Source organism: Myzus persicae, unplaced genomic scaffold (genome assembly GCF_001856785.1).
Source record: "Myzus persicae strain clone G006 unplaced genomic scaffold, MPER_G0061.0, whole genome shotgun sequence".
Taxonomy (NCBI): domain Eukaryota; kingdom Metazoa; phylum Arthropoda; class Insecta; order Hemiptera; family Aphididae; genus Myzus; species Myzus persicae.
In genome coordinates this window covers 1-21,846 of record NW_019104080.1, presented here as the reverse complement: position 1 = coordinate 21,846, position 21,846 = coordinate 1, and the positions used below count along the sequence as shown (strand labels likewise).

The window sequence follows — 21,846 nt, the reverse complement described above, 5'->3', positions numbered from 1 at the left end:
TAATAATTACTAATTAAAAAGTTATCGCGTTCTGTAAAAAAATATTAGTTACAGTAAATTCTAAAATATTTTGCTACAAAATAAAAATATTGAATTTACAATAATAATAACATAGGTAATCTATTGAAAATAAAAAATAATACAATGATTATATCCAGATTGGTACATTGTTTTTTATTGTTGAAAATATGGCTAACATGATGGTTTAAATGTATTATAGCTATGAACTATCCAATTAAAATATAAGCGCATAGGTATAGGTACTTTAAAACAGATAATGTGTACCAAGGATCAACAAATGGTATTATAGCAGTTATAATAAATGTATAATATTTCATTACCTATATAAGCAGCTGATAATAATTGATATGATATAAAAATATGTTTACATAATTACATCTATATGGTACCTAAATAAGTAACGAATTTAAATATTTTAATTACAAGTGTATGTAGTACATCATAACATCATACCTAATTTATTATTTTGACTAATATCTTTCTATTTCAAGAAATGTCTTCAAAAAATAGAGAGGATGAAGCTGTTTCCAATTTTAGAAAATATTTACAGATACCCACCGTCCACCCCAATGTCGATTATAGTTAAGTATTATTATTATTTTTTTTTTATTTATAAGCTAAATTAAATAGGTATTGACTAATTAATGTAATATTATTCAACACTTATGGGGTAATCCGTGGTAGTGTATTATATATGTGTTCTTTAAAATTAATGTACGAGTAAGGTGTCTATTATATAAAAATAAAATAGAAAATTTAGTTTTGATGATATAACGTTAAATATAGAGAATTTATTAATGAAGTTAATTTATGATAAGTATGGATAAATAATATTTATGTATTAAAATTAAAATAGGAAGGGACATACAGCGTAGATTCTACACCTACTTCTCAGATTTTTTGATAATCATTAATATGCAGGTGAATGTGTCAAATTTCTACAGTTTCAGGCTGAAAGTTTAGGACTACCATCAAAAATTCATTATATGGCACCAAAAAAACCGGTGGTTATTATTACACTACAAGGAAAAAAACCTGAATTACAATCTCTGTTGCTGACATCGCATATGGACGTCGTACCAGTTTATCCAGTAGGTACCTACGCTAAAAATTAAAATACCAACTTGACTAAACGCTTAAAGGTTATAGCCTTATAGGTAGGTATGTCGTTGACGTACGTTTGTTCTGTGGTTTAACGGAAGTAATGAGTTAGTAGTTTCCGTGGTACCGTCAATTTTCAAAAAAAAAAAAAATGTACCTACGTCGGACGTACTAGTGTAAAAGGGAAGAGTTTAGTACTATATTTATTTTAGTACCTAATTAATGTTCAATAAAGTGAATATTATCAATGATATGCTTAGAATTGGGTAAATATTCATGGTAAATTGTTGAATTTCTCATGGTTCATACTGTAATACTGTATGTCTGTATTGTATATTTGTATGGGCTTACCAATTTACCATGGTTTGAGTTTCTTAACTGAGTTCGTGAAAATTTGGATTTTATCCATGGTCTTTGTCAGGGTGTTATTGTTGAATGATGCACAAGCCATTTTATATGAAGTTAATTTTAAATTTCTTTTCTTCCTTTCTTCAGAATTTTACACTTTTATAGTCTCCAAGTGGTCCACAAATTATTATTCTTGTAACTATCCGCTTGTCAAAATGATGCGTTTTGCCAATGGTGGGGAAATATTAATTTTTCAAAACATGATTTGAATATTATATTCATTAGTAGCCATATTTTAAATTATTGTAATTTAGTATAGTTTTTACATTTGTTATTTATAATATAATTATGTTTTATTTTTAATTTGTAATATACATTTATAGGCTATAGCTTATAGGTTAGGTATAGGTATAAGGTATATGTAAATCGTATAGACATATTGACTGATATTGTATTGGGTTTACTGTTTTTAATACTAAATTAATAAATATTAATAAATAATAATTAATAACTATTCCTAGGAAAATTGGACACATGATCCATTTTTGGCTTACAAAGATGCACAAGGAAACATATACGCTAGAGGAGCACAAGATATGAAATGCGTCGGTATACAATATTTAGAAACAATAAGAAGATACAAAAAAAATAACTTAATTCTTGATAGAACCATTCACGTTTCTTTCATGCCTGGTATGACTGTATAATTTTGGTATTTGAGTATTTTTACAAATGAAAAGTAACAATAATTAATCAAATTGTAATATTTCGTTGTAATTGTCGTATTTTAGATGAAGAAATAGGAGGAATTTTAGGTATGGCACATTTCGTCAAGACTGATGAATTCCGTTCTTTGAATATTGGATTTACATTAGATGAAGGTTTGGCAAGTATAGACGATGTTATTCCTTTGTATTACGGCGAAAGAACAATTTGGCGTTAGTATATTTTACAGTTGTACTTACTTGCCAGAATGGACATTTTACATTTATAAATATCAAATACCTACTCGTATGTACTTTCAAAATCTTGTATTTATATTATTAAACAGAATTCTACATTCGAAGCACTGGCACTCCTGGCCACGCCTCACTACTTCACGATAACACTGCTGCAGAAAAATTGATGTATGTGGTAAATAAAATATTGGACTGGAGGACGGAGGAAAAGTTAAAATTGTCCCAGGGCGTGGATATTGGGGAAGTTACATCTGTGAATATGACAATGCTGGAGGGTGGATGTCAATTGAACGTTGTACCCCCACAGCTGTCTGCTGGTTTCGATGTTCGGTTGGCTATAGGCACAGATCGCAGTGCTATAGAGGACATCATAACTGGGTGGTGTCATGAAGCTGGAGAAGGTATACAACTGGAAGTCTTCAAAACAAATGAACAGACCATACCGACTAAACTAGATGATTCAAACCCTTGGTGGTTAAAATTTAAGAGTGAATGCGATGAAATGTACGTTTTGTTTTATTAATCGCGTCCTTTAAATATGTTCAGTGTTCATTATTAACATGAATTATATTTTTATAATAACAAGCTTTACCACTATTCATATCACAACAGAACAATATAACTGTATTAGTATTAAATATAGATATATAGTTAGATGTAACGCAGGATAAGAATACACATATATACGGGCACATGGTTAATGGTCATCAATTACGTCATAATATTTAAAATTATAAAAATTAATACATTAAAATCCATAATATTACATATTTATTATTTTGAGCAATTAAAATTTTTTAAAAAATAATGTTATAAACGAAATATAGAGGTAGATTATCTGCAGGATATTCGGTGTGATAGTTGAGTCATACCTAGGTTAGGTTACTTGCAATAATGTTAATAAAATTGTATAAATAATATTATGTTTTACACCACCTTAATCTACCTCTGAGAGGTGACCTCTAAAAATAGTACGGACCTAATAAGAACTCATGATATATTGTATAGAATAAGGGGCTGTGCAAATGCACAGTTGGCCGGTGTCAAAAATGTCCCCCCCGAGTCGGTACAAAATAATCCACCTGCAAGTAAAATATTATTATTATACGATTTTTGAAGATCTCTTCTATTTATAGACCACGTTGATAGTAGACCAACTTGATCCACTCCACTCAACTAAGCTTTAAATACTTATAAGTTCTTATAAGTATTTAAAATAAGGGCCCATATTATAATGCAAAATACAGTATTTTTTAGGAAGTCCCCGGTAATAAATTCTTTTCAAGTACATTATCTGAGTTTCATATACATCAAAGAATTGAAAACTTAAGCTTTTTACGTATGCAACGACTTTTTTTTTTATTTACAGTTAACATCTCATCTGTTATATACTTATATACGTCCGGGACTCAAACCAGTACTTTACCAATTGTTCAGTCTGTGTTACATCGTGTATTTTGATAGTTCTTATTTTTGTTTACCTGAAATAGGTTAAAAAATTTTGTAATTTTTTAAGGACATTATTGCGGTTAAAATCCTTTTTTTAGGGCATTTTCGCTATTTTCAAAGCATTTTAGGATAGTTTTGGAGGCATTCAAATCCGAGCCCGACGGGCGCCCTATACTTATAAGTTATAACCCATAAACAAATTTAATTATAGTACATACAAGTACCTCAAAAAGTGATTTTTTTACAAAAAGATGTTGTAACTATAGTCAAAAATAAGGTTATAAAAGTTTAGGTTTTAATATAAAAGTGCCAATTTTTTTCATTACTAATGGACGAATGGGTCCCAAACTCCCGGTTCCGACTGTCCCTGTTGCATAGTAATATAGAAATATATAATTTTGTCTTTATATTTTTTAATATTTTTTTTTAATACAAAGAGTGCTTATATGTATTATATATTTTGCAGGAAGTTAAAACTAAAACCATCTATTTGTCCTGGAGCCGGTGATAGCAGATACATCAGACTAGTAACTATATACTGCTTTTAACTATAAACTTAATAATAGTATATTGTTTATGCAGTGGAGTACCAGAGATTTTTCAACGGTGGGTGGGGCCGGTGGGGGCTACACAAAGTAAAGCAGAATTTGATATCCGTTACCTAGGTAGTATAAGCTTATACTAGGTCGTTATTACTATGTAATAGCGTAATAACCTCTACAAATAATTATTGATAACACCTACCAACATAAAATGTTTCTTCAAAACCGTTTTCAGCAATACAATATGGTTTGTACTTTGCTTTTCAGTGTCCCAGATTTGTTTCAAAACAGGGCTAATGAAGGGGCAGGGGGCTGAAGCCCTCATAGCCCCTTGGATACCTCACTGTGTATATTTATATAATCAGTATGTACACGCTAATACACCTATAAAGTCTAATTGTATAGAAATACAAAAAAAATTAAATTAAATTTTTTTTTAATTGTAATACCTAGTAGTGGTTCCAAAACTTTAGAATTATGATTAAATTATGTATGTACCTATATGTATATTTGTATATTTCAATATTTGTATTGACTGTTGGCTGCTTTTGTTTACAGATTGGTATTCCCGCTCTTGGATTCTCTCCAATGATGTACACACCTGTGCTTTTACACGATCACGATGAATATTTGAATGAAAATACATTTTTGAACGGAATTAATATTTATTATAATATAATCAAGGGTTTAGCAACTGCATAAAATGTGCTATTCATATTATACGTAATAAAAATACTCGATTATTGAAAAAGCTACAATTTATAATTATTATTGTTTGAATAAAATTTTACTTCATTAAAAAATATAATTTTTATAATCTGTTAAAATTCAACTTTTGGGTACCTATATACTAATAGAATTATTCTTAACCCCTACGTATATATTTATGATGCCTATGCCCTATCATAAGAGTGCGCATGGGGGGGGGGTTCCGGGTATGCCATGTCATCCCCTGTAGTTTGCAGTGTTGTCATCATAATCAAAGTTTTTAGTTGTAAATGGTTTGATTAGTATCACGAATTTAGATAGTATCATAATATCATTAGTTCATGATAAGAATTTAAAAATTTTTTTTATTTTTTCTTATAAAAATATTGTGATATTGTGAGTGTACTAAAAAGTCTGTGCTGCAAACATATGATGCCTAAGTATATCGGAGGATCAAATTAACGAAATACACTCATAATTTCAAATACGTTAAATGTTAAAAGTTGTTGAAAGTATTTATTTAACAATTTAACATAATGCTAAGCCATTAAAAAAGTATACATTTTTTTTTTTTTATAATTTTTTTATGTTTTACTTTTAGAACATCCATTTTTAATTCCTTATTCCGAAACAGCATTTTTTTTGGAGTATACTTTAAAGTTTGATATATAAAAATAGAATTTCGGACGAGCAGTTTGAGTTCAACGTTATTCTTTTAAGTATATTTCAAAATGTTGATAAACTGAATGGAGTGATACAGTAGTACCCCGCGAAATGTTGTTTAACCCTCATTAAACTTGTTCTTAAAAATCTAAGCTTTCTAATTCTAAACTCAGAAAATTATCAACATAACATATCCAGTATGTATATATTGTAATTTATTTCGATCATATAGAATCTATTATTTAATTATAATTATAGCTCATAAAATCTTATAATAGTTTTAGGTATATTCAAATATTCTTGTAGGCTGTGCGGTTATTAGTAAATAATCCGTCAAATTAGATTTCTACCAGATGCGCATAGTTTTAATAATCTATAACAGTTTTTGAGTCCAGTACTCAGGTCTCAGAGGACTACAAAATTTAAATTATAGTTGAACGTGTTTTATAGTACATTCTGGCGTACAAACAATAGACTAGACAACATTATTGTAGTGTATAAATAGGTCAGGTTCGACAGTCGACTGCAGAGCACAATTTGGCCATTGAGTATAGATGTGTAAATGTATAATATACAATATACATACCTTTAATATAGTAATATATTATGTTTACACCTTGATGATGGCTTGACCTTTACACGGGTCACGGCGTAGTTGCCAAAGTCCATGTATTGATACCTATATAGAACGTATAGGTATAGGTGTTCACAATGTATAAATATACTTGTCTATAGTCTATTGTCGGAATGTAAAAGTGATTTTTTTCATTGCCATGCATATAGACATATGAGTATAAATATAAATATTTGGCTTTATAATATTATAGATTAAAAGATTAAACGCTTATAGCTTATAGATATATACAAGCTTTTACACCCTTAAAAATTCAATTTAATCATCACCTATAGGTATCATATTAATGTTATTAAATATAATGTACCAACATTATATTATTTGTCTTTATTGGTCAATAAATGAAAGTATTTTGAATTGTTTGTATTATAAATTATTCCTAACTTATTTACTTAATTAAACTTTTTAGTAATGATAGAACATTAGAACATTGGTACCTATATTTAATTAATGTAGGTATACGTTACTGTCGTCACAACCTTATGTAGTACCTATAAATGTATTGTTACTTATTGGCTATTCTATGTATAGATGGAGGTAATGCGTATTGGAATGTTTATTAGAAAAGCTATTTCCAACTTCCAATATCTATACCTTTAATGAGTGCCACGAGACACAATTTTGGTTCTCAACTAGATTTTTATGTCTATACACAATGATTTTAAAATTGTTTTCTATTGATAGGTATATAAAATTGAAACATATTTATGATATGTTTGTTTAAATATATTTTAGAAATAATAATAATTTTAAGTTTTCGCTATTCATATCAAAATATATTGCAGAATCTGAAAGGTTAGATTAGGCCAGCTTAAATTTCGGCAGCCTTATACATAAATTAAACCACTAGTAACATACCATTCAGCGTAATATTCGGCATAAGCCCCCTACCAATATTTTAACAGCTCCACCAAATATATAATAGATTAATTCATAATCATCACGTAAAATATTTTCTTTAATGAGACAAATATAGAAAACCTATTATATTATACTTCTTAAAAGTACGAGTATAGATGTAGTTGCACCAGTCAAGACTGTAAGTAACACAAAATTGGATATTCTTAATAGTCGTCAATGTACCTATTAAATGACTATAAATATACATAAATATATATATATATATATATAAATTTACTATTTATTGAATATTGATGAGTGGTGATATATTGAAAATATATAGAATTTAAAAGATACATAATTTGTATCAAACTAAAATTTAAATAAACTATTATAATACAAATATATTTGTGTACATTTATATTTATTATTTATACTATGAATTATTATACTTGGAAGTATACAAACTTAGGGAATATGGGGGAAATGTTTACACAAATTTCATAAAGTGCGATATCACTATAATAATTTTTTTTATTTATTCTCATTATTTTTAAAAAAAATAATTGTAATAAATGATTTATTTACATTTTACACCATAATCAAACACTTGATCAGTATAGGTATGATCTTGTGCATACCAAACTTTTAATAAATTAATAATTGTTACTATATGGACTTTAAACAGATAGTACTTTATAAGCTGCAATCCCAGACAAAAAGTCCATTTTGAAAAAAGTTGGACAATAAGTCCGAAAATACCAAATATTCTATTTTTATTGTTAATTATATAATTTATTATAAAGGTAAATACTAAATACATTATGTACAAGGTACAACTAATATTCATTTAAAATATGTAATTCATTTTAAAAATCTAATAATTAATCTGGTAATTTTAATTTAGTACAGTTGTGGACCATTAGGTAAACAAATATATACAAATAATTAGTAATAATGAATTGGCAATAGAATAATTTTAAAATCGCATAGGTGATAGGTCATTGTTAGTGAAAACGTAATTTATGTTAAATGTGTATTATTATTGTAAAGTGATCGTTTGAATTGACTATTTTTTTTAAAAGTCATCTTACTATAAATGATTATATTATTGTTATTGTACTATTATGTTTGTATAGTAAACTGTTGATAAGTATAAATAATTGTAATCAAATTCAAATAAAATATAATATTAATATAATAAATAATAACACTTTTTTAATTAATATTAATTATACACGAAATACCTACATACAAGATGATTTACCAACCATGCTCACCCCTATGTTTTCCTTTAATAATGAATTGATTTAGTCTTGAAATTTTTGTACTACTTAAGGAGTATTCTGTGGTGATACAAACATCTGTATTTTGAACGAGCCCCCCTTTTACTGTAAATTACTTAGTGGATATATTTTTTGAAAATTTTGGTGTAGGTATGTCGTATGTACCACATTCAAAATTCGAATGAGTAGTTCAGAAATTACGCTTACCAACCAAGTAAATACATTAAGCCGATAACAACTTCCATAGAAATTACAGTTTTTCTCTATTTTTTTTTATTTTTTTCTTTGCCTACCTAGTACTATGCATTTTGAACTTTTATCCCTTAAAAGTACCTACCAGATTAATTTACCTAACCAGTAACTATAAAAGGTATCGAAGTTTAAAATCGAAACACATACATACATGCAACACGAAACAAATAAAGTCGCATTATTGTAAAATCAATCAAAATCGCCCATCTGTGTCTAAGCATTTTTTTTTTACATTCCTTTTATAGAATATATACAATCTGTATTCTGTAATGGTATTTACAACAAGCATATGTGCGTAATAGATGATATGATATATGATATTTAACATGAGGAAAGAAATCAACCAGCAGCAACACTCAAATTTTTTTTAGAGCATTATATGATATTGAATTGTATGAATCAAATTGGTTTTAAAAATTGTATCAAATTAACTGAATGCCGTTTTAAAGTACCAAAATTAATTATGGCAACACTAGTAAAAACAATGAAAGTATTTATAAAGTAAAATAAAATACATTAGCTGTTGGGTCATCTATTTATGGATTGCAGTGCTGAGTATAGAGTTGCATATAATATAGACTATAGTGCCTACGGCCCACCCGACCGTTGTCTATCGTTCGCCTATAATAGCGGCGCTCGACATTCCAGTATTCCACCGTCTCGCTGAAAACGAGTCAATGAAATGTTTTCATTGAATACCAAACAGAAAAATGTATTTTCAAAGGACACCTGTAGGTAGGTATTAAGTATATGTATTACTAAAAGTACATTATGGTCCGATTGAAGATTGCCTAAATAGCTGCAGGCATACTCAGTGCTCACTCATTTCCGAGACAGTTTTTTCTGACCGTTGCACTATTATTATTATTATATAGATTGCTCAGTTTTATGTTCATGGTAGTCCTGTTTTTTAACCAAACAACAAATTTTATTTTCAAATAATACAATCGAGTATTAGTTATTCACGTCATAATTGACCACGATTAGAAATTCATTTTAAAACATCGGTTTACTGGGTAGGTACAGATTTGTTACTTTGAGACTTCGAATTCCGGTTAATCGGCATGCAGCAAAAGCTTTACACCGGTTTAAATGGGAATTCGTGGTCAAAAAATGAAAATTGGACAACGGTAATTTATTAATCAGCTAAGAACAGTGCATTTCACACCGGTTTGCGCTGTCAAATTTCTGACAAGATATCTGGCAGTGGTAACACGGTATACAAATTTCGAAGATACGTTAGTAGGTCTGAGGTCACACAGAAAAATCATTAAATTCTTTCATTCTTTCACCAAGGAAGGGAATTGCCAATGTTTTTTCATCAAAAATTAGGAATTCTTAAGTTTGATGTAAGTTTTAAATCATGTAAAATAATAATAATTACAATTCTTCACATCTCCAAGACTACAAAATCGTTTTATAAGATATGCAAATTGCAAGTGCAACAAAAGTCCGTGCTCTTATGCACTAAAATATATTAAAATAATGATGAACAATAAATAATAGGTAATTAATATTCGTACTTCGTTTCGTTAATACTTGATATTATATTGTTTCTATATAAATTACGTCAAAATGGTGATAAGAGGATCGTGGTCTTAAAAAAACGACAGATGATAACGGTAGGTAATGATAACAGAAATAGGGATATTAATAATTGCGCGGGCCGCGGCCGCCCACTGACGAATTACGAGTGACTGGCGTAGCGCGGAGAGTGGACACGCTCTGTCGTCGGACACGGTATGACGAAATAAAATGTATTTTATCATGGTCGGACTCGGACAGTAATAATCCCGAATTACGAGTTACAGCTGAGTAAAACGAGTATAGTGAAAACAGCGATCAGTAGTGACCCTTGTGTGCCACTGACTAGGCGCCAGCTCGATGTTAGTAGTCTGTCTTTTTCATCAGTTGGTCGTTAACCGCATTCCTGTGTCACGGGCGGCAGAGGAATGTCTGTAAATCACGTATTATACTATTACATAATATATAATAATATATGTGTACGTGTACAGGAGAGAACAAGATCGGTGTTCTTTTAGAATCGACGGCAGCTGCTATCGTAAGTGCGTGATAACAACGCGACCAAACGAATGAATATTATAATAGTAATATAATTTGTAGGACTTAAGTGGGCAATAAATATTAAATTATACTACTACCAGTCACCTCTATGACACACACTTAATTTAATATATTATACATTTAGTGTTATGTGCGAATTGGCATTTGGCAAAAGGAATTAGTGTCAAACCCATAAATACATACACACAGTGGTTGCTATATTATATTATTTTAAACAATTTTTGACGCAGTGGTGTCTGTATAACTATATACATAAAACAGTATACACTATAATTACAGGTAAGTCATGCACCGAAATATTTCATATTCAAGTCATGTTTAATTTGATATTATTAAGATTTATAATAATTTTTTTTTTTTTTAGGTAGTTTTTAAATGTTCATGTATATTATTGTATGAAATGTATGAAATGTTAACATTTCTCGCTTAAAAGTTTTTGGTATTAATAAATTGGCCTGTACCACTTGCCGGGTGTTTACCCAATTGCTACTATCCTGCAGTAGACTTCCTTTATTTTAAAACTATTTGTTAAAGCTTAATTTTAATGACGGACTATGGAAGCGAAACTATGCTGTTGTGATCTAATGACCTGGATTTGATTATTGTGATGTTGGGTGTGTTCTTGTTTGTTTTAATTACAGTTGAAAATCATTGCCGAGTTCTACATTTTATTAAATTATAGGTTTAATTAATATATTCTTTGTCATTCACATTTGTTATACAGGCAAACACAAAGTGCTGACTTGTGTTATGATCAATAATGGAATACAATCGTTCAACCTACTAATCTATAATTTAAAACATAATATAATAATAATATCATGGTGAGAATATTTTTTGAATGCCACAATATCAATATCGTATTTTTTTAAATTTTTTTTAACAAACAATTTTTCATACTTAATTATAATACACTAAACATATAACATTAACATTTAAAATTTAGTTTTGAGAAATTTAAGTGTATTTTGGAATAGCTTTCACTTAATCTTATTATTCAAATTTTATAATTCCACTTAATTAGCACAGACAAAACTCTAAATTCCATGATTAATTTGTCTAACCAAAGCCATCACATAACTATATTTGCTTTATTTACGGTATAATAACTAAAACTAAATTGTATGCATATAAGTATAGCTATCTCTTTTGGAAAAAAATTAAGAGCAATCCAAGCAAAATTATGATCGGTCATTTTTTTGTGAAGGCTATAATTAAGTTGTATTCATTAAATTATAATAAGTAATAAACATTTTAAATTAGTTGGTACAATTTAATTAATCTTAATTTTAAACATTGTACTGACCTGCTGTACTTTTACCTTGGTATGAAATTAAACTAATATAATAGTTAATAATAGTTAATCATGTATGTTTGAAATTTGTTTTGTTAAATTAATTATATATTTATTTTTGTATTCTTGCTGGCAACATATTTTCTTAAATATTTATTATTAGTAATGGCCATGTTTGGGAATTTGGCTAGGTTTAAATCTTGTCTTAAGGTTACATTTAATAATTTGTATACAAAGTTAAAATTGTAGTTATTTTTGTAAGTATTTTAATTTTTAAGTGAAAAAAAATATTATTGGCTAAATATTAATTCTTAAGAAATACATTTCCAAGAAATCAATAGGTTGGAATATAATTTTTATATCTTCAAATAATTTTAGGCTATAGTTTAATGTATTATCAATGGTACAAAAGTGCTAAAGCCTAAAAATATATTTAAGTTTTTTTAAAAAAATGCTGTTCAGTTATTTTATTTTTATGAGTAAATACTAAAAAATTTATGAATTATCGATATTATAATATACTAGTATTTTTCAGTATTTAAAGTAGGTAAACATATTAAAAAGAGAATACAAATAAATTGTGTTTTTTGTGGAAGTTAAGACTCGCGGTGTATAATTATTTTTAACAATACATGTTAATTACTGATTAAACAACATAAGTATTAAATGAGTTTTAAGTTATTTTTTATCTTTATAAAATAGAACATATTTTTTAATCTTTAATAGTTTTTAATGCATGTTAATCCAAACCTAATTATCTGTAAAGAAATGTATTAACAACAGACAATATTAGGTACCTATTAAACAGTTTTATGATAATGGTTATTTTATTTAAGTAATATTTATTAAGTTTATTTCATGATAATATAGGCTGAATTTTTGAAAATAAAAAGGAGAAAAATGTCTTCCAGTAAAGATGGTGATGAAAACGAAGCTGTAACTAATTTCCGAGAATATTTACGTATTCCCACAGTTCACCCTGATGTTGATTATAGTATGTACATTTTATTTTAATTATAGTAGTAAATATGTAAAAACAAAAAAATATTGTTATTTCCCGCAGGTAAATGTGTGGAATTTCTATTGCGTCAAGCACAAAGCTTAAATCTGCCATCAAATATTTATTATATGGCTCCTGGCAAACCAATAGTAGTAATAACATGGCTTGGACAAAAACCAGAACTTCCTTCTATACTACTTAACTCTCATACGGATGTTGTTCCAGTTTATTCCGTAAATATGATTAAATTATAAATTCTTTTAGCTATCACCTACCATTAAAGAACAATTTTTTATTTTTATTTTTAAGTTTAATTATTAATTAGTCATTGTACTTAAGGAAACACTTTTTTTAGGAAAATAAGTATCAAAATGTATTGTATATTTTTATAATAATAATAATTTAATTTAAAAAAAAGGTATTTATATATCTAGAAAAGCTCTTTACGTTTACTATTTAGAATATATAATGTAGTGGAATTACATAATTTTCTTGTTTTTGTATATAGGAATTTTGGACTCACGATCCATTTTCTGCACATAAAGATAAAAATGGAAACATTTACGCTAGAGGAGCACAAGATATGAAATGCGTTGGAATTCAATACATAGAAACAATACGGAAATATTTAAAAGATAAATTAGTTTTTGATAGGACTATACACATGTTGTTTGTGCCTGGTTTGTGTATTTTTAATTTTGTACTTACATTATGACAATGAGTTTTATTGAAATTATGTTTTAGATGAAGAAACAGGAGGACATTTAGGAATGAAATTGTTTGTTGGTTCACCTGAATTTGCTTCATTAAATGTGGGTTTTGCATTAGATGAAGGATTAGCTAGTAACGATGATAGTTTCAGTATATATTATGGAGAACGAACTCTATGGCGTTAGTAATTTCAAACAGTTTTATGTTAATTTTTATTAAAATTTAATTTTTGTTTATTGATAGATCTCCAAATAAAATGTACTGGTACACCTGGACATGGGTCTCTATTACATGAAAATACAGCTGGAGAAAAGTTGCATTATGTCATTAACAAGTTTATGAATTGGAGGGAACATGAAAAATTAAGAATGAAGAGTTGTAAATTGGGTCCTGGAGATATCACATCAATAAATTTAACGATGGTAAATGGAGGATGTCAAATTAATGTAGTGCCACCAGACTTGACAGTTAGTTTTGATGTACGACTGAGTATTGCAGTAGATGTTATGACAATAGAAGAAACTGTTAGAAAATGGTGTGAGGAAGCTGGTGAAGGTGTAACTTTGGAGTTTATCGCTAAAAGCCCATACATTCAACCTACAATAATTGGACCAGAAAACCCTTGGTGGGTTACATTTAAAAATGAATGTGATAAAATGTGAGTATTAAAATTGAATTATTTAATAATTAAATATTACTTATTAGTTCAATAATTCCATGAATATTTTCCTCTATTTATAATTTATTTTACCTAGCTTGTAATACAATTTAAAAAAATTTTAAACTGGATACTGAAATGTAATACAATATCGGTGGTTTATTGCTTAAGGTATTGATGTTTACTCATTAAAGTAATTTATTAATCAACCGTTCAAAATAAGAACAGAGTATAGTTTTATTATTTTAAAGTGGCAATAACATAAGTTGTTAAATTATATCAAACAATTATTTTGATGAGAAACTAATTTTTCTTTTTCTTTAAGGAATTTGAAAACAAAAACGTATATATTTCCTGGCGCAACAGATAGTAGATATATTAGAGAGGTATTTATACAATATATTACTGAAATGTTTAAGAGGATATTGTACCTGCATGTATTGTCTCTGTTCAACTAACACATAACAAACCAAAATAAATATTCAGCAGTTTCAATCCTGTGTTGTTAGCTTATGGCCATTTGTTAAAATCCAACAAGATAACACAGGTAATATTCTTATTTTTAAGTTTGGTAATAGGTCAAAATTCACTCTAATATTAAAACGAACACAAAATTGGAATTGCTGAACATTAATTTTTAGTATGTTAGTGAGACTGAAACAACACATGCAGGTACAATATTTTCTTGATAATATATATACTATAAAATTAAAATGCTATTAAATCATTTCACCTAACTACATTTTTTTTCAAAATAAGTTTTTAGTAAATACAGATTTATTCAGATTTTCTATAAAAAAGACTGCTGTACTAGACATCAATTAAACATAATTGTGCTTATTAAAAGTTTAAATTACTTAATCAATATTAATTAATTTTTTTTAATTTCAGATTGGTATTCCAGCTTTGGGATTTTCACCAATAAATAATACTCCTATTCTTTTGCATGATCATGATGATTTTTTGAATGAGAAGACATTCCTGGATGGCATAGATATTTATTATAATATTATCAAAAGCCTTGCATCTATTTGAGTTACATTTTTTTATTTATCTTAATATGTTAATTAATTTTAATGATGAAAAGTTACAATAATTGTTATTAATTATAAGAATATTAAACTCGAGATTTTACTTTATAAGAAAAAAAAACAATTTGGGTTTAAAAATTTTAAATTTAGTCCTACTTATTTTGATGAAATTTAATTTTTGTTAAAAATGTGATTTATTTAAATAATATACAGTAAACTCTTGCAAGTGCAATACTCTGGTATTTTCAGTAACCCAGCTAAATTTTTTAATTTTTTTGTTTCAACAGCCATAAATCAGAAGAAAACGAAAGCTTTTGCAAGGGATATTTTGGTAAATAAACGACTAAAAAAAAAAATTTAAAAGCATTATTTCAAACCAAAAAAAAACTGATAATTTTTATTTTGATGTGAACCTCCAATGATTGAGTGTTTATGTTAATCTGGTAGTACTCTGGTTTGATATCTGCCAGATTCTACTGTATAGTAAATGTATCATTCTTTATGAAATTAAGATGTATTTACTAAGTAATAAATAGTAAATCTATAAATTATAAATTTAATATTGTTCTATTAGTTCTTTATAAATTGAGTTATAAACTTGTTGGTGTTTTTATGTTTTAATAAATTGTTATATTTTTGTTCAAAATATGTTATTGATAAACTATTTGTTTTTAAACTGAAATTATGCATAACTATTGCATAAAATATTAAATTGTATTTTTCATGCACAAGTAATACCCAAACATTGTTTGATAAATTGATGTACAAATTATTCACCATATTTTATAACAGTTTATAATATCAATATACATCATAAACTTAATTTGGTTAGGCAACTTTAATAGTTTTGGCATATTATAAGACAACCGAAATTTCAAACAACTTGCAAAATAAAAATAGACATGGATGAATAATTTATAGTTATACACTCAATAAGGTTTTAAATACCTTATAACCAGGGGCAGATCCTGTGCTTTATTTTTTTTTTGTGGGAGGCAAATGAACAAAATAATTTACAACATACACACAATATCTCATAAATTTATATTTTATAGTTCACATTTTACAAAGGAAATTCTAAACATTGCTGTTATTTATTGGTTAACATAAATTTGTTTCATTTTTCTTTAAAAAAAAACTGATTTTTCATTCATTTTGAATAATTGTTTTTGAAATATATTTTATTAGTGCACAAAAAAACGTTGAACTTAAATGTTGGAAATGTACAATAAGTTACAACACATTACACATAGGACATCCAATGTAGGCACTAAAAATTGTCATTTGTAAATTTGTTGTGTCACAATGTCGATATATTCTAGTCAATACTCAATATTCACCAGAACTATGATAAAGAAACGTAATAAGTAATAACTAATGAGCTATTAAACTGATGAGGAATTTTCAGAATTGTAATTTTACGATAAACGCCCATATCGAAATTGAATTCTGTAATTCTAGAAATATGAATATCAAATTTACAACACACACTACTGCATTATAGTGGAAAAAACAGTCTAAAATAAAGGACACCTACAAAGCAATTGTGAGGGGGAGGAGCAAATGCGCCCACGACCCCACTGAATCCGCAACTGTCTAACATTAATATAAAATATGAAAATGGTTAAAAAAATATTTGTATTTGTACTTAAATATTTTTCTAAAGCAGTGTGAAATCGGCTGATTACTGGAAAAATGATTATACTGTGCTATATAACATAAAATGTTATCAGATACTGGTTGACTTAGTGCTTTAAAATATGGAATGAACAAGGACTGGTGAGAAGGATGTACACAACGGGCATTTAAGGTCTGAGAGCACATCCTGTAATGAATTAAATCTAGCATATTTATTTTTGTCTATCATAAATATTTCAACTTTCAATTTAGTGTGCAGAAAATAAGTGAATTCAAATAAACTGGTAGCAAGAGTAAAAATATAACGCTACTTGTTTACAAATATATGTTTTTATTCACTAACATTATTTAAAATTATAATTGATACTATAATATATCTACAATAAGTGAAATAAGTAAACCCCAGTTAATTATACTGTTGTCATTATTAAGCATAAAATTCATGAGTAGCAAAATACATTTATTTTAATACAGGGTGATTAACAAGCATGATCACTCCTTTATTTTTCTTCAATAATGCAGTTATTCAAAATCTGATTTTTAAATATACATTAAGACCATATTTTCAAATCTTTGTGATTTGTAAAACTTAAGGAGTGTGCTGTTGAGTTACAAACTTGTGTTTTTCAAATAAGAACACCCCTATTAAGCTATACATTTTACAGTAGATAATTTTTCTGAAATAGTCGACATATTAAAATTAAAATGTGTACTAGTTGTTTTTGAGTTATTCAACTTTGAGTTCTACGTATAAAAGGTCCATAGTAAGGGATATATAAGATAGGGTATATGGTGATTTGAATAATAATTTGTAAAATTGGCCTAAAGTATAGTGAATACAAGATCCAATTTTACGTTTATTTTATATTTATGTTAAACCAGTTTTAAGGACTATTATCCACAAATACAAACATTTTAATAACCAATAGATTACACATTCAAATTTTAAATGTGGTATATATTAATTTACAGTAAAATAAGTGGGTTCTCTTTTGATAAATAGTAGTACAATATTTAAAACCTTGAAAAAATTTTAAAATTTTAAAAATCAGAACTTGAATAAATTCATTAAAGAAAAATGGGGATGAGCATGCTTTATGTATCTCTCTGTATATTATTAAACTATGAAGTGATGCAATCATCAATTGTATTAAATATATTATATTTATTATATTAAATGTATTAAATACCATTATCTTTTATCATGTATATTTAGTATTTAAGTGAGATTATTTACTGTTGATCTATATACCAAAGAGTTATCAATTCATTATTAAATATTAAGTGATAGTTGCAAATCAAACACTGAGTGTTACTGAATGACTTAACATTAAATTCTGTCAAAAAAAAAGAAAATATTTTTTAAATTGTACATTGTTATACAAGTGTAAAAATAATTTTTGAAAATCTAAAAATGTCTTCAGCTTATCCACTTGAACATGAATCTGTGACAATATTTAGAGAATATCTACGAATACCAACAGTTCAACCAAATGTCAACTACAGTTTGTACTTTTAGTTTTCTTCTAAATATTATGATAACTATTGAATTCTTTAATGAGTCTATCATGTAAGTTAAATAAATGATGTAATTAAATATTATGAACAGATGAATGTATAAAGTTTCTGGAACGTCAAGCTCAAAGACTTGGTCTTCCATTAAAAGTTTTTTATATGACACCAGAAAAACCAGTTGTAATTATTACATGGGTAGGACAAAAATCTGAATTGCCATCTTTATTACTCACTTCTCATATGGATGTTGTTCCAGTATATCCTGTTAGTAAAAAATTTTTACTACCTATTTTCAAAGTTTATGTAGATGTTAGTTTAAAGATTAATTTTTTTAGGAGAAGTGGATATATGACCCATTTTCTGCACACAAAGATGAAAGTGGAAATATTTATGCTAGAGGTGCACAAGACATGAAATGTGTTGGTATTCAGTATTTAGAAACCATCAGAAAGTATATAACAGAAAAACTCAAATTGAAAAGAACCATACATATATGTTTTACACCAGGTAAATACAATAATTATATTGTTCTTGAAAATAAAATATTTGTTTTTGTAAATTTAGATGAAGAAATTGGAAGTAAATTTGGAATGGCTAAATTTGTAACAACTTCGGAGTTTGCAAAATTAAATGTTGGTTTTGCTCTGGATGAAGGAATAGCAACACCACATGAAGCTTTTGATGTATACTATTGTGAAAGAACTTCTTGGTGTAAGTTATTACAGTTTAGATATTACAATAAAATTTCTAAAAAAATTTTAATCTACTTTAAAATAAGAATTACATTTTTTTGTAGATTTAATTATAACTTGTACTGGCCAGACTGGACATGGTTCAATATTACATGAAAATACAGCCGGAGAAAAATTACAATTTATTATCAATAAATTTATGAATTGGAGAGAATATGAAAAGACTAAATTACAAAACAGTGATTTGGAACTTGGAGATGTGACAACTATAAACTTAACAATGATAAATGGGGGGTGTCAGATAAATGTTGTGCCAACTGAATTATCAGTTACTTTTGATATACGGTTAGCAATTGATGTAGACATTAAAAAAATGATGGAAACTGTAGAAGAATGGTGTCGTAGTGCTGGTCCAGGCGTTTACGTTCAGTTTAAGGACAACCCAATTCGTGTTAGACCAACTAAAGTTGATGATACTAATCCATGGTGGATTGCATTCAAGAATGAATGTGATAAAATGTATATTTAACTGTTTAAGACGTTTTAAGTATAAATAAGTTATATGCTTGAAATAAAATAAAATATTATTTCAGGGACATGAAAATCAATACTCGTATATTCCCCGCAGGAACAGATAGCAAATTTATAAGAAATGTAAAGTATAAGCACCTACATTTAATTTACAATATTATTATCTAACCTATGACATATTTTTTAATTTAATAGGTTGGTATACCAGCTTTGGGATTTTCCCCAATGAACCAAACAAAAACTTTATTGCATGATCATAATGAATTTCTTAATGAAAAAACATTTATCAGAGGTTTGGATATTTATTATAATATAATCAAAGGACTTACATCGGTTTGAAATTCTAATTATCAATTAGAATTGTATTTACTAATAATTAAACAATTGATTTTTAAAAAAAAAATGTATTAAAATAATAAAATATAAACAATGGTTTGAAAATCCACTAGTGATTTTGTCATACACATATTTAAATTTCTTACCTACCAACCAAACAAATATTCCAAAGTTTTTGTAACAATACCATTTGAAGTTGTAGCTGAAGGAGAGTTCTATTAAAAATCAAAGCAAGTTATCATTAAAGAATTATCATGGTAAAATTAGTTGGATCATAAATCAATGAAGAAACTTACATTTTGTCCTTGAATAGGCATAGGTTTTATGGCCATTGGTCTAATATTATTTCTTTTAGAAATTGAATCATTTGGACTTGAGAATTGTTGACCTAAAATTGGTGAACGCAGCGATTTTGATAAAATATCAGTACTTGGACCAGGATGTGAATCAATAGGGCTGATATTTTCATTTAAGATTGTCTAAAAAGTAATATTACATGTAGGTATGTATATGAAATGCATTAAATTAAAACTATTAAATAATAAAATATTTTACCTTATCATTACACGGAATAACTCCAATCATAGCTCCATTATTGGTTACATGACCATTAAACAATAGAGCACGGTGATAATCTGTAGAATCACTGAAACATATGTGAGCCCAATTTGGCCCTGCTTGTCTCACATCACAACAAGATACCATGTGTATAAATTTAGATAATATTTCATCTTTGTTCGAAACTGAATAGCCAAAAACAGTAATCCAACATCCCGCAGCAGCTTTTGGTTGTTCAAACAGATTGTTTTTATCAGAGTAAAATTGTTTGTTTTCTTTATTGTTACACCTGCATTAAAAAAACAGTTTGAATAAATATTATTGATAATTGCTGAAATTAAATTTAGAATATAATATTTACTGTTCTTCTCTATAGTCGGAAGTATTGATTGTATCAAATAAATCAATTGTCGGAGCTTTTGTTGGTTCATCATTGACTCTATTTAAGATAGGAGTGGAAGATCTGAAAAAGCAAAGACTCTGAAATGAAGTATTTAATAATTGTTGTTTAAAATGCTTACGGCTTATCACTTAGTTCATGATGAAAATTGCGCATTAAAAACGTAGTGTGTACATCTGAGGTGTGGCTACGATTTGCACGTAATGGAGACATGGTGCTAATGGAAACATTACCGATCGGCGATTGAGCACGTTCGCCCATCAAGTATCCAGGAAGATAGGTAGGTTTTTGTGGACTGTCGTGTGATGGTGATCCTAGAGCCATTGGTTCCATTTCGCACTTCTGCCGTTTGGAATGATGAACAATATAAGATTTTGCACAGCGATTTCCAATAATCTCCAAACGAATAGATATGAAAACCGATTGAGTTTTAAGTTTTTAACGGTATTGCTAGTTTATATGCCTTGCAGTGCAAAAAATAAACAGTAAATACCAGTTACGAATTCTTTAGGACTATCAACAAAAAAATTTCAAAATTAAAATGTTATGATTTACTGATAACAAAAAAATCACGACAGCTGCTGCGCCACAGCG

At 27.7% G+C, this 21,846-nt stretch overlaps 4 protein-coding genes across 10 annotated transcripts; 3 read left to right on the top strand and 1 right to left on the bottom strand.

The window, feature by feature from the left end:
• Positions 1-227: 227 nt before the first annotated feature.
• On the top strand, positions 228-5,178 carry LOC111038459 (aminoacylase-1-like). 2 transcript variants are annotated; one of them, XM_022321579.1, is made up of 7 exons: positions 228-602; positions 966-1,112; positions 1,992-2,163; positions 2,262-2,408; positions 2,522-2,933; positions 4,345-4,405; positions 4,979-5,178. In XM_022321579.1, the coding sequence occupies exons 1-7, from the start codon at positions 537-539 to the stop codon at positions 5,120-5,122; spliced, it is 1,149 nt and encodes a 382-aa protein (XP_022177271.1). In that variant the 5' UTR covers positions 228-536; the 3' UTR covers positions 5,123-5,178. The 2 variants fall into 2 exon arrangements, with proteins under 2 accessions (XP_022177271.1, XP_022177270.1); XM_022321578.1 differs by having other exon boundaries at positions 515-602; positions 943-1,112.
• Positions 5,179-10,502: 5,324 nt separating this feature from the next.
• Positions 10,503-15,850, top strand: LOC111038449 (aminoacylase-1-like). 4 transcript variants are annotated; one of them, XM_022321561.1, is made up of 9 exons: positions 10,505-10,757; positions 10,819-10,865; positions 13,053-13,176; positions 13,246-13,415; positions 13,691-13,862; positions 13,927-14,073; positions 14,137-14,551; positions 14,877-14,937; positions 15,443-15,850. In XM_022321561.1, the coding sequence occupies exons 3-9, from the start codon at positions 13,083-13,085 to the stop codon at positions 15,584-15,586; spliced, it is 1,203 nt and encodes a 400-aa protein (XP_022177253.1). In that variant the 5' UTR covers positions 10,505-10,757; positions 10,819-10,865; positions 13,053-13,082; the 3' UTR covers positions 15,587-15,850. The 4 variants fall into 4 exon arrangements, with proteins under 4 accessions (XP_022177249.1, XP_022177253.1, XP_022177251.1 ...); XM_022321559.1 differs by adding an exon at positions 10,928-11,167 and having other exon boundaries at positions 10,505-10,865; XM_022321558.1 differs by lacking the exons at positions 10,505-10,757; positions 10,819-10,865 and adding exons at positions 11,253-11,502; positions 11,613-11,712.
• A 2,605-nt stretch (positions 15,851-18,455) lies between these two features.
• On the top strand, positions 18,456-20,379 carry LOC111038454 (aminoacylase-1A-like). 3 transcript variants are annotated; one of them, XM_022321573.1, is made up of 7 exons: positions 18,464-18,725; positions 18,830-18,999; positions 19,071-19,242; positions 19,300-19,446; positions 19,532-19,946; positions 20,021-20,081; positions 20,154-20,379. In XM_022321573.1, exons 1-7 carry the CDS (start codon positions 18,635-18,637, stop codon positions 20,295-20,297), a joined length of 1,200 nt encoding a protein of 399 aa, XP_022177265.1. In that variant the 5' UTR covers positions 18,464-18,634; the 3' UTR covers positions 20,298-20,379. The 3 variants fall into 3 exon arrangements, with proteins under 3 accessions (XP_022177264.1, XP_022177265.1, XP_022177266.1); XM_022321574.1 differs by having other exon boundaries at positions 18,465-18,729; XM_022321572.1 differs by having other exon boundaries at positions 18,456-18,725; positions 19,071-19,446.
• LOC111038455 (nucleoporin NUP53-like) lies at positions 20,353-21,840 on the bottom strand. Its single transcript, XM_022321575.1, has 5 exons — positions 21,374-21,840; positions 21,214-21,315; positions 20,850-21,141; positions 20,591-20,773; positions 20,353-20,509 (listed from the first exon to the last, which is right to left on the bottom strand). The coding sequence occupies exons 1-5, from the start codon at positions 21,583-21,585 to the stop codon at positions 20,441-20,443; spliced, it is 858 nt and encodes a 285-aa protein (XP_022177267.1). The 5' UTR covers positions 21,586-21,840; the 3' UTR covers positions 20,353-20,440.
• Positions 21,841-21,846: the final 6 nt, after the last annotated feature.